A 13,619-nucleotide genomic window follows, 5' to 3' on the forward strand; every position below is an offset into this window, starting at 1 on the left:
AGAGAGCGTGAAGGGCAAGCAGTGAAGTACCGCAATGAGTACCAAAGCAGTGCTTCAGAAACTGAACACCCTTCTGTTTGAGTGTTAATACCAAAGGGTGGAGCAGCAGCAGCACAGATCAGCAGTCTGCACTCTGTGGGTTATATTACAAAGAAGTCGTTCTTTTGTTGAACTTATGACATGCATATACCTACTTTGCACATAAGGCTTCTTAAAATACCCATCCTGTTCAGTCATTGTTGGGTTTTCTAGACAAAAACCTGGCTTCGTAATGAACCAAATTATGTCGTCAAGTGCTGTTCATCGACTGTAGATCCATGTCTTTAGTGTTGCCCTAAGGTGTGTTTGTGCGTGCGTGCGTGTGTGTGTGCGGAAAAGCAAACTTCCACCTTTCTCATGCTCCACCATGTGCAAGTCAAGCAGGACTGTTGTTGTGGCGGCGTCAGTGGTTGAAAGGCTGGCTTACTTCCTCTTTTCTGTGGCACACATCTCTCTGCTGCTGAAGTTGAGCTTTGTTCCCATGCTTGAGCTCTGCTGGGGGCACGCTGGACAGGTGCAGTGCTAGCCGCCCATGTTCTGGGCAATTGTTCACGCCTCATATCCCATGACATTTTAATTACAGGGGAAAACTAGGATCTGATCCTAGTACAGTACTTTTAATTAGGGATTCTCGAATAAGTTGGCCTAATTTGTTTAAAACTATGAATAGATAAAGAGTCATGTCACTCTGGCCTGTGAAAGTTGGCTGTTTCGTTGTTGAAGTACAATAAGATGGTTATTGTTAATATTGCTTTGAAATATGAATGAAGACATTCCCTTTGCTAGGATTATGTATTATGTATATTATTTTTGAGCATTCAAGGTATTTTAATATTACACCGATCCTCTGTGCTATCTTGTTAGTAATAGTCCGTTTTAAAATGTAGTTAGTGTATCCGTGTGTTTTTCTGTCCATGTTCATTGAGTAAAAAGTTTAAAGGTACTTTATGGAACTATGTCTACTGATACAGAATCTGTTTTGCACTACCTATCCTAATGCACATAAATGTATAAAGAGTTGGGACCTATTTCCAAATCAGTCCTCACGCGAGTGTTTTTCCAGTGCACGGTGACAAGTCCCACTCCCTCTGTGCCATCTTCCACCTGGCCTCTTCTGTTTCACGTTTTCTAAAGGTGTTTTCAAAGTAAGTGAGATCTTCCGCTTCACAAGCCTGTATGATGAAGCATTTTCCTGTACGATAAAGCATTTTCACAAGTGAGATTGCTGCATTAGCCATGGCCTTTGTTCAGTGCCTTCAGAGAGGGAGCGTTTAATGCACCTTGCCGGTGCCAAGTGTGTGGCTATGTGAGGAGCGACTGACTACTACTACGCAGCCGGAAGAGGTATGAGATGGCCGCGGCACGGCCTTTGGGTTTGAGTGTCTGGAGGCCTGGAAGCTGCAGCATGCCTTAATAGATTCTCAGCTCTGAATTGTATAATCTGGGGATTAGAGAGGAGCATTTGAGTTAAATGACAGTAATATTATGGCCCATGCCTCTCCGAGGAGTGGATTAGAGAGTTCCGTGGAGGGAAAGGATTTGGATTTTGTACCAGTGAGTGAGCAAGTGCTAAGAAAGCCGTTCTAACACTGGCAATCCAATGTAAGAAGGCATGTAGGTTATTACTTCCTCAGTGGGTGGCTGTGGGCCCATGGCTTTTATTCTGGACAAATGCTTGTTTAGGATTAAGAGTTATTTATGAACTAACACAAACTGGCCTTTAGCAAGAACCTGGTGCATCTAGGGCAGAGGCTGCATGCGTTCATGTTTGCTCAACAAAACGTGCCAGATTGACCTTGTCATATGGTAACCGGAAAGGGTTTAGTCAGGCATGTTGACATGCTCTGTTCCCTAGAGGCCGCACAGCAGAGAAATGGAAGCCTCACGGGCCATTAGTTATGAAATGCCCAGTACCCCTCCACTGTAACAGGACGAGGGGCTCGGTGAACATGTATTGCTGGCACAGAGAGGTTTGCTGGGGGTATTTCTCCCAACAGAGTGCAGGAGAAATTCTAAGTGCGAGCTCGGCAGGTAGCTGGTGCCAGAGTGGTGTTCTGAATGTGTTTGGCTGGCACAGTTACCTGAATTAAGCTTATATTTGGAATTTGTTCATTCTCGCTCTCCTGAATTGTTGTTGATTTTTTCATTCTTCTGAGCTTCATCTCTGAACTCGTGAGGTGCTTTAGCTGACGTCGTCTGCTAAAGCAACGGGACTGCACGTAAAGCTTGTTGCAGTGAATCCTGTAGTTCTTTTGAAGCTCATTGTAAGCTTCGGTTCATCGTACTAACTCTGAAAGCAATATAAGTACTCTATATGGTGTCCCTGTGATTTTTATTTAAATATTTATTCCGCGAGTGTCATTTCTTTGCTTAAAGTTGAGACGGCTCTGATTTGCAGCGCGGCTGCCCCGGTGTTGTGTATGCTCAGTCCCAGTCCGTGGAGAGCCCATGCTGGGGCAATGTTGTGAAAGTCTTCACCAACGAGAGGATGATCAGGATTATTGTCCGATCTCTGGGAAGGTACTAAAAGGGGATGCACATTACATCAGAATTACTGAATTGTGTTTGTGTGTGTGAACATGAACAACTACAGTGTGACCTAGGAATGTATTGGGACTTACTGGTGTGAATTGTAATTGTATGGATATTTAGATATAGATTGTGCTTTAAAACCTTCAAATAATTATTTGAACAAATCAAACACCAACCCCCCTGGGTTTTTAATAATTGTGCCAGGATGAGTGGGCTTTTTTCTGTGTGCACACTTGTGGACATGCACAGAACAATAGCTGATGAGTCAGCGGGATGACCGCATTGTCAGAATGCGTGCACTACCTCACAGTGCCCACAATGGCATGATTGTGCATAAAGGGCGCAGACGGCACAATTCCTGTAGAGTCTGATGGGCCTGGGAAAGATTCTGTTATTCCTGATGCAGTTCCTGCAGCTAAATGCTCCACCATGAAATTAATTCCCATGGTTCTTGGAGCTTTTTCTGAGTCATACAGAAAGAGGAATAGACAGTTCTCATTGGAACTGGCACTAAAACGGAATCAGGGCTAATAGTAGTGCCATATAGATTCAGAACTCCAGTCTTCAGTGGTCTCCATCTTGGAGTCTTGAGGAAACCTGAATCCTTCTGTCTATGTAACTTTCTCTCAGTGTAAGTCATGTATTCTGCTCTGTGTTGTAGTTGCTGGTAACTGGTAGGTATTGATTGAGTCTGTTAACTTTCACTCTAAGAGTGGTGTTTGGATGTCTGCAGGCCTGACTGTGTGTGTTTCAGCCTAGCCTCTTGTGGTTTTGGGTGTCTATGCAACCAAATGAGCTTAATTAGCTTAATTCTAATATAGCTGCTTCTAAAAGATTCCTGAAAGATTATGAAATTGTGCTGTGAAGTTTGATCTGTCCTCACAAACCCTAATAAATATGACTAATCTGATTATTCACACTGCTTAATAAAATAATCCTTCTGAAGAAGTAGTTTTTTGGAGACCCTGCAGTTTAATGAAATAAAATACATGGATCTACAGAAGGACTGTTATATTGTTTCATTTTCGTATGCGTAATGTGCTTTGGAAGTTTACTTGTCTTTCTTAGGTCAGGTGTTCAGAGAGCATTGGCTGTGTGTGTGTAGGCCTTGCTCTGATCCTGATGTGGCTATTATAAACCCTGAGCTCAGAGCATCTGGCATATCTCGATTTATTATTACCCTAACCCTTTCTGTCTTTCTACCCATGAAGCTCTCACTTTGAAGGACGCTGGGCAACGACCCCCCGACGTGTCTCCTTTCTGTCTCTCGCACCTTCTCTTTCTCTTATCTCATTATCTTGCCGTTTTCCACCCACAGTCAGATCCTGCCAGCTGTGCCAAAAATCTCTTGCACTGTGAAACACATTGCCATTACTGTTCTTGTGAGGCATGCATGAAGTTGTTATCGGAGGGGATTTTTGCTCAGTCAGATGGAAATTGATTGCACCTTTAAAAGGTTCGATGGTTAATTCATTGTTTATTTATTCTGCTGCGTTTTTTTTCTAAGCTTTGGTGGACTTTTCAACCCATAAAGCTTTGGACTGGTAATTGTGGCATTTAAAAGTCTCATGCGAATCTTATGCAGCATAAGTGTGCTGTTGACATAGATGGTATTATTAATGAAGTTACTTCAGCGTTACTCTGCCTTAAGAAGATGATGAAATGGTGATGATTTTCATCATTTCATTTGTGCTGCACATCATTTAAGAAACAATGAGTTTCCTCATGAACAGGCTTGATGTCAGTCATGCCTGGAGGAGCTATCTGACTCAAACTCAGGAATCCTGTGACTGGAACTTGACAGAATTTACCTCTGGTGGTTTAGGCCACATTTATCCTTCAACTTCAGACATACGTGTGCGAATTGATGACAAACATTTATAACTGTATGACCTGACCTGGAGTGGACGAATTAATATGGAATTTCTGCTAAGTTCAACACTCACTGGCCACTCAGTAAGGCTCGCCTAATGTGGGTGTGGCACGGCTTTGATTGTTGAGCCGATTTATCAGACACAAAAATTAAATGCATGTCAGTTTCTATTAGGTTTTAGTCACAGTGCTGCTGGGCTTGGACCAGTCTACCGTTCTTGTGTTCAGAAACTGATCAGTGCTGAAGGTGTAGATGATGGCCAACAGAAAATTCACTGGTGAACCGATGGGATATTAAATCAAAATTTCACACCTACAAGGTGTTTTCTATAAAGTAGCTGGCAATGCTGTTTAGTTAAGGTTGAGGGAGTAAAATTCCTCCACAGAATTTTGTTCCAGCTACATGACTTAGCCTATTAGCCAAAGCCAGAAGGTGGGATTAATTAGTTAACCAGACAGGACAGTTCACAATCATGGCAGGACGTTAACTGTTCAGAGCTGATCTTTTCCACCTCGATGGTGCCTGCTGAGTATAAAAGTTAATAGCCCACTAATAACTTGCTGTTCATCTACCCATGCCTGGTTACATTTGTGCTTTCAATCATTCGTAGCCTGTAATGAGAGAGGATTGTTTCGCAGGAATAAAGAGCAGTGTTGAGGCAGAATATTTTTTTCAGATTTCCTCATTTGTCATTTAATTTCACATGTGTTCTTATCTAGGAGTGGCATCCATATCTTAAGGTTAAATGATTCACCTTGACTTCTTTTTCTTTTTATGGCAAGCACTTTCCTGATTTGTTAGATCTTGGGTTGAGATGATTCTTCTTCTGCATCTTCGCGAAGCACGTTGAATATTGCCAGTGTGTATGTCCTGTACAAATAAACATTGCATCGCCTTGACTTGGTGTGGGTGTGTATATGAAATATCTGAAAAATTCTTGGAAGTAACTGTAGTGTAAAAGTTATAAAGGTATTCAAAATTGCTGTGAACTATACAAGGTTTGTGGAGAATCGGGTTTCAGACAGCGGACCTTCCTCCTTGCGCAGCTGCTGTAGGACCTCCTGTCTGGAACATGCCCCACTTCTTTGGGAGCTGGCCGGCCTCTCCCTGCTGTACTGACAGAGAGTTCTAGTGTGGTGGGCTGGCTGTATAATGACTGGAAGGGGACCTCCAGCAACACCTCTATACTTGGATTCTCTGGCTTCCTTTTTTCATTGCGCACACACACACTCACTCTCTCTCACCTCTCTCTTGCACCACACACACACACTCTCACCCTCTCACACCACACACACACACACTCACTCTCTCACCTCTCTCTCTCTCACACACACACACACACACACACACACACACTCTCTCTCTCACCTCTCTCACACCACACACACACACACTCTCAACTCTCTCTCACACCACACACACACACACACACACACACAAACAAACTCTGCTCCTTTACATTCTGTATTGTCTTTGCAACGGTACAGATAAACATGACTAAGTACTTGACATAAACATGCAGGTGATTTAATGCTGGAACAGGGAACCTTGGTACTTGGTTAAGTTGGAGAGCTCTTTTATTCTTGCTTGTGCCAAATTAAAACGATCAGACATCTGCCTCAGCTTGTCAGCCTGCGATTAGACCACATTGGAGTCAGATTAGGAAAAAATTAAACACCTAGTTTTTTTTGGTTTTTTTTCTTTTTCTTTTCACACTAGTCTCATTCCGCTCATACTGACATTCCGTGTCAGGTAGACTGCGGTGGAGGATCTGTCTGAGTTTGAGAGAGAGTTGTACAGGGCAAAGGAAGTGTTGTTCCCCTCCCCCTGGTAACTGTAACGCTGAAGTTTGAGTTCCAGACCATGACGCATGCTTTCAGACCTTATTGATGTCATTGTGACAACAGTTTAGTAGTTGACTACAGTCAAAGAGCTAGTTCTTGGCTGTGCGTGTCTCACACATGCGCATGAATTGGTTTGTCAGTTCTTTTTAGAGTATGCCTATTAGAGAATACATTTCTGTAACACTTTAAAAAAATGTATAAACTGATGAATCTAAATTCACCGTGTTCTGGGTCATCCATGCATGTACTAAACACAGTCCACAGTTATGTATCTCTGTTAATACTACATGCAAGTGCTAGACCAGGACAGCCTGGAGTCTTCAGACATGTATAAGAATACAAACACTTAATTTAGGCTTAAAACAATGCATTTGTTTTAATGACACCGGATGGAGAGTTTGGCTTGGCAACAATCAATTAGAGGCTTCATCGGTTTCAGGACTGATTTTGCTAATGATGTTATTTCTCTGAATATAGTTGAGAGGAGTTGATTTTGTTGCGTGGTTTATGCAGATATAATGAATTCATAGGAATTCCATCATCTCTGCATATACCCTCTCTCACTGGGGTTGAAAACCTAAAAAGCTTACCAAAAAATACCAAGGGCTGAGAGAAGAGCTGGCAAAGATGTGAAAGGTGAAGGCAACTCTGGTTCCCGTGATAATCGGAACATTAAGGACTGTGACCCACAAGCTAGTAGAATGGCTCCAGCAGATCCCAGGAAAAACATCCGAGATCTCCATCCAGAAGACGAGTGCAGTCTTGCGAACATCTAAGATACTACACAGGACCCTCAAGCTCACAGGACCTGAGCAAACATATTTATATATATTCATGCACTGCGCTTCGCTTGAGTGTCATGTGCGTGTGGTTTGTCTGTATTGCGAGCGTGCACACTTGCGATCATCTGCTTTTGCATGCACATGTGCAGAAGAGAGAAGTCAAGACTTAGCTCTGGACTGTAGCTTCACAGGGAACACAGCTCCGGCTCACAAGACTCATCAATGGACTCTATTCACTCTGAGCCAGAATAGAAAGGACTCCACGAAACAACTGCGTAGTGCAGCGTTGTGCAGCGCAGTGGTTCTCATGCGACCCCGGAGGAGAGGCGAGTTCCTGCTATGTCTAAAGACAGATGTGGGCCAGCCCACACTGATACACTCGTCTTCTGTCTCCTGACCCCCTTTTCTCTTCCGTTTGCGCTGTCGTTCTCACTCACCCTTCCCTTTCCACCTCTGATAACCTGCTCGATGTGTGGATGTGCGTTAGTTCAGGTTATTAGCCCCCTGGCCAGCCTTACTCTGAATTCCGGTCGCAGTTTGGTTGCGAGTGGAGCTAATACAAGGCAGCTCTGTGTAGGCCCCCCTGCAGCCAGTAGCCACTCGCCTCTCTTTCATTTCTCCTGATGAAAATAGAAATGGCCACCGTGCCTCTCACGACTAAAAGCTTTAGCCGCAAGGGTCATGCCCGACTGTGTTTGTGGCGTAGTGTAGTTTTGATTAAAAGGGCTTTGAGTGCATGATTTAGCTATAGTTGGTGTGAAAGCAGGGCAGCTGAGCTAAAGGCGTAAGCCGGGACTGATGAAGATGGACTGAGGGGCTAGGGAGGAGCTGTGATGCGCCAGTGGGTGGAGTTAATGCTGCAGCTGTAATTAAGGCCCGCTGTATGAGGGGAGGAGCTGGGATGCGCCCGTGGGTGGAGTTAATGCTGCAGCTGTAATTAAGGCCCGCTGTATGAGGGGAGGAGCTGGGATGCGCCCGTGGGTGGAGTTAATGCTGCAGCTGTAATTAAGGCCCGCTGTATGAGGGGAGGAGCTGGGATGCGCCCGTGGGTGGAGTTAATGCTGCAGCTGTAATTAAGGCCCGCTGTATGAGGGGAGGAGCTGGGATGCGCCCGTGGGTGGAGTTAATGCTGCAGCTGTAATTAAGGCCCGCTGTATGAGGGGAGGAGCTGGGATGCGCCCGTGGGTGGAGTTAATGCTGTAGCTGTAGTTTATGCTGCAGCTGTAATTAAGGCCCGCTGTATGAGGGGAGGTGGTGTGGGTGGTGCGCTTAATACCTCTCCGGGCTTTCCCGCATCACTTCCTCCTGGTTGGTACTTTCTGGAATGTTTTTTTTTGTCTCTCTGTTTATAAGCATGAGGTCATGCACTGGGTCAGGCCTGGCTGCTGGATCCAGCCTGTTCAGACTGGAGGACCATATGATACCCTTACTTTTTTTATACTGCTTTTACTTTTGGTACTTGCACACACACAGTTTGTCCTCTTTAGAGCTGACTGTGGGGGTGTTTTATACTCTCCGGTTTTAGCTGTTTACTTCCTGCTTGTCATGTCAATCCCTTACGCTGCCCCATTCATAACCTGTGAGCATGTTGGGAGGACTGAGAACATGTTCTGTGACAGCAGAATTATACCGTCTGGCTGGAAGGTGGCTTGGGGTGTGGGTGTGTGTGTCTGTGTGTGTGGGTGTGTGAAAGGTGCAATGCTGGGGGTTGCCCTCTGGCACTCCCCCAATTATAACACTCCTTTAGGGAGTCCTGTGAACAGGCCACGCCCCCTTCTACATAGCGCTGGGCTGTAGAGCCAGCCCACATTCAGATACGTGTGTGTGTGTGTGTGTGAGTGTGAGAGCGAGAGAGCAAGCAAAAGATAGAGGTGTATGCCAACTGAATGTATCAGTTTTATAGTCCTAAGATATTAAAGCCATATGAATTATCATCTAATTTTTGCTGACATTAGCCTGTGCCAGATGAATTGAAACTGCAGTAGTAGGCAGTTTACAAATAGAAGACTAATGCAAATGCATGTGTCTTTCTGTGTTTGATTATATGAATGAATGTTTATGAATTTGAGGATGGGTTGTTTGTAATTTTCCAGTGTTTGAGTACAATTTATTGTTTGTAATTTCCTGGTGCTTGTATATAATTTATTGTTAGTAATTCTTCAGTGTTTGCTGGCAGAACTTGTTTCTGTCTTCTGTCTGACTGAGAGCTGAAATGAGGGAGTGTGTGTGTGTAGGGCTGTATGTGCGTGTGTGTGTGTGTGTGTGTGTGTGTGTGTGTGTTTCTATGTGGAGAGGATAAGTAATTTTCTGCGAGGCATCTGTTGTAATGGTACTGTCACTCACCTAGTTTAATACTTTGTGCTGCCCTCCTTGGCTCTTGCACAGCTTTGTGTGTGTGTGTGTGTGTGTGTGTGTGTGTGTGTGTGTGTGTGTGTGTGTGTGTGTGTGTGAGAGAGAGAACCGGATTGGGGGGGGCAGCTGGTGGTACGAATACCACCACCCTCCTAAAAAGAGGAGAGAGTGAGAGAGAGAGAGCGAGAGAGAGGAATGGCATGAGTGAAAACACTAGACAGAGCATACCGCAACTTGCTTTCTTGTGCCTGTCGTCCTCCTGCTCTCTCTTTCCTCAGCAGCGTGTGGACCTCCGAGCTCTTTGTCAGCCAGTTTCGGGTAGCAGTGGTGAATGGAACTGCTCATTGCAGCCAACAGTCTGCCCTGCTGCTGAATGCTCTCAGTGTAGAGAGCGAGAGAGGTTGAGATTAAAAGAGGGTGAATGGTGAGGGAGAGATTTGAGATTTCCTTTTTTACACAGCTTGCTCGATGTACAAAAGTGAAAGATGAGTAAAGATGTTATACTCATTAAGCAGTAGGGTCACTGGAGAGCTGGGTTTATAGATTTTTTTTTACATTTGTTTTTAAATTCATATTTTTGATTAACTGGTTTCAGACTGTTTGTGGTGGTATTGCTCACACACATTAAGATCCCTGTCCTAGGAGGGTTTCCACATTGATATGTTTAATCATTCTGTGTCAGTGGATAATATTCTGAAATTTCATGATAAACATTTTGAAGGCATAAATATTCATGTATGTATTCACTGGCCCTCATTCATCAAAGCTCCATAGCAACAGAAGCACAAATTCAAGCATAGATTCAAAGACCGTGAATAACGTACCAACTACTCCACATCTGTTTCATTAAACTGTCGTATGTGGTGGAATTGAACGCTGATTTGAGCTTAATCGGCAAATCGGTTTCAGCCATGTGGAAACGAGGATCACAGTGGTCCTTTACTTCCATATCACATCCTAATTTGCACTCACTTACCAGGACTGGGCCATAGGCCCCAAAAAATAAAACCTTGAGAGATATATAACATTTATGATTGGCTCTCAACTACAGTTTAGATCTTCAATGAGGGTGAAGTGTTTTTCAGGTTGTTTAAAAAAAAAAAAAAAAACAACTCTCAAATTTCACAAAACTCTCAAATTACTCTAAAATCTTTCTCTTGCCATATGCAAGTTTGATTCTAACAAGATGAAACCAAAGATGTAACTAATGAATAATGAAACTGTTAGTTTGTGTAATAATCATTTTATGTTCTGATTTGACCGCACACAACAACGATGAATAAGGCCCACTGTGCTCATATCTTCTGTGTAAGATATGATTTATCTCTCTCCACCTGTTTCTCTTTCCTCAGCTATCTATAACTATGATGCGCGCAGTGACGAGGAGCTTTCTCTACAGATTGGGGACACAGTACACATACTGGAAACTCATGAAGGTGAGCTGTTGTGGTGCTGGGAGCACTCACACACTTACTCTTTCTCTACACATTCTTCTTTGTCGCTCTTTCACTCAATCTCTCATTCCTGCTCTTTTATTTTTCCTCTCTTGATCACCCTCTCTCTCTCTGTCCCTCCACGTCTGTCTTTCCTCACCCTGCAAACGATGACATGTTTGATCAAGTGGGGCACCAGCACTTTTTTTTCGGAGGGTGGTGCATTATTACTGTGTCAGTACCGTCACCCTGCAGGGGGACCTGGGGACACCAGGAGCCCAACCTCCTCACATGCATCCTTCATTCCTGGCAAAAGCACTCTCCATTTCTGAACTATTTCTCCTCATACTGCATTTTTTTGGTTAAAGTTTCTTTTCACCTCCAGCCCTTATTTGATAGCTGTACTGGAGTTTTATTACTCAAGACTATAGAAATTGTTAGCATTGATTATTTTGTTCAGAGTCGCCCCAAAAGCAAGTTATGAATTTGTGTACGGGTAGGAGATGCATATTGTCTATGCGGTGCAGTCACTCGTGTGTGCAGCGTTATGGTGATGGTTTACCCCCACACTTGTCTTTCAGGTTGGTACAGGGGACACAGGCTGAGGCGCAAATCCAAGAAGGTGAGCTCACTCTGCTGACTTGGATGTTGATGCACCTGTCTGAGAGATGAAAATCGGAGCAAATGAATTATAAGTGGGAGGAGCAGAGCACAGCGCTGCCCTGAACCATTGACTTCTATTAATTTGCTTTGCATGTTTTCTGCTGCCGTTTTTGCTTGCAGGGTATATTTCCTGCATGTTATATACATCTAAAAGAGGCCACAGTCGAAGGCAGTGGGTAAGTTTATGACTTGTCTAGTGAACAATTTTTATTTAAACAATGTTTTAATTATAATAATACACACATATATACAATTAAAAAAATAATGATTTATTTGTGTTATTGTTATACAATTTCAGCCATAAACTATTCAGTGTGTTGCTTTTTACCCATAGTTTTATACTGGATGCATCAGTAAAACGGTCATCATATGTTCAGGCCTGCTAATTTCAACATGCAGAATTAAGAACATTCTGTGGAATGTGTATAGCTTGGCTGTCAGTGGATATTATAAATAAAACACTTACATTTAATCAGAATCTGTGCTGGGAAAGCCAAGTTCCTTTTAATGGGAAAAACGCAATTGTTGAAAACTCTCATCTCATGTGGGCTATATATAGCGGTAAGTTTACAGCAGTCTAATGATGCTTGTGTTACATCAGGGATTTCATTCACTTGTCATGGATTTCTCAGTTTCAGATCTCTAGAGCTTGAGTTAACAGCCTATGTTCCAGAAGCGAGAGAGCTCTTGTTTTAGGCACATATCCCAGGTTATTGAATAAAGCGTCCTGGTGTTCTTGAAGCACGCTTAAAACAGGGCTTGACTGAGCTTTCTCACTGAGCTCCTGCAACTCTAAAACACTTCATCGATATCACACTTTTTGTCTCAATCAGGATGGCTGATTTCATCAGAGATTTCCCCTTGAAATTGAAAGCGAGCTAGCAATACTGCACGTCCAAAGCATCTCCCAGGTTACGTGAACTGGGGGGGGAGGAGATTCCATGGGAAGCGGCTTTTGGAGATCTGTCTGTTGATTGCAGGGGAGTTGCAGGGAGGGGCCTCTGGAGCTGGTTCAACTTTGCTGGGAGAGTAATCAGAGAAACGGCTGAGAACCGCTTTCAGCGCAGGCGTCCTTGAACACATCATCCACGCCGAACACCCGTCTGAAATGAAGATCTGAGTAGGGCTTAAGGAGGAGGTTTGGATTAGCCATGGAGCGAACAGCGTGCTTTTATTAAGATAAGATTGAGGATATGAGCTGAGTGAACCTGCTGGAGAGACCTCTCCCACAGCCTGTGCAGAAAGAATTTCGAGCCAGCACACGGGTTTATTATATTTCTCTGCCTCTGTCCAGACTTAGTCATGGACGTGTACGTCAGGTCAGGACAGTGAATGGGTGTGAGTACCACGTGCGTTGTGATGCTGAGAAGCGATAGAGCAGTACGTCATAGCAAATTAAGTCATCGCAACTTGAAGTTCATATCATCAGTCGTTTTGAATAGCAAAGCTTTGAGCAGGCTTCACGTGCACCCATGCAGCAGGTCATTTTTACCGCAGGGGAGGGAGGGGGAGTCCGTTTATATTCAAATATCTCCTTGTTCCATCTCGCCATGTCTGTGCCTCTGTCGCCTCTTAGACCAAAGGAGACGGTCATCCCTACAGAGCAGCCCCTGGTGCACGAGGTCACCACCACGCTGAGAGAATGGGCTTCCATATGGAGGGACCTGTACGTGGTGAGTGCATGTCTTGGGAGTCGTGAGCGTGACCTGCAAGCTGCAACACTTGTCTCTGGAGTAGTGGCGGAGGACCTGGTGCGACCGGAGTGCAGTACGGAATCTGCAGCTGCTCTCATCTGAACGCATCTCTCTAGCATTCTGTTCAGCGAGTGTCCGGGAATGGTCACATGGGCACCAGTCCTGTCCTACCCCAGGACATCGACTGCCTTCCATGCTGCACTGTAACACGTTGAGGAGAGCGTTTCCATAAATCAAACACTGTCAAGTCTTTGTATGCTCCTGCAATTCAAATGCTGGGTGATGCACACCGTCCAAGGTGACCCTCGGGGCTTATAAAGTGCTCTCAATGCTTTAAACTCTGACTTTTGACCTTTCTCATTCATCTGGTGTTGTGCAAAACGTTTAGTGTCTGTCGTCACTGATTA

General features: G+C 44.2%; 1 protein-coding gene across 4 annotated transcripts in view; it reads left to right on the plus strand.

Annotated features, from left to right (window-relative positions):
• Positions 1-13,619, plus strand: part of dock1 (dedicator of cytokinesis 1) — a 182,581-nt gene that overhangs the window by 7,755 nt on the left and 161,207 nt on the right. For all 4 annotated transcript variants that reach the window (XM_035533660.2, XM_035533661.2, XM_035533662.2 and 1 more), the window contains exons 2-5: positions 10,775-10,858; positions 11,437-11,477; positions 11,639-11,694; positions 13,095-13,191. In XM_035533660.2, coding sequence (XP_035389553.1) covers positions 10,775-10,858; positions 11,437-11,477; positions 11,639-11,694; positions 13,095-13,191 — 278 coding nt within the window. The remainder of the gene's footprint in view (positions 1-10,774; positions 10,859-11,436; positions 11,478-11,638; positions 11,695-13,094; positions 13,192-13,619) is intronic.

This window comes from Electrophorus electricus, chromosome 15, assembly GCF_041902795.1.
Source record: "Electrophorus electricus isolate QZ-2024a chromosome 15, ASM4190279v1, whole genome shotgun sequence".
NCBI lineage: Eukaryota > Metazoa > Chordata > Actinopteri > Gymnotiformes > Gymnotidae > Electrophorus > Electrophorus electricus.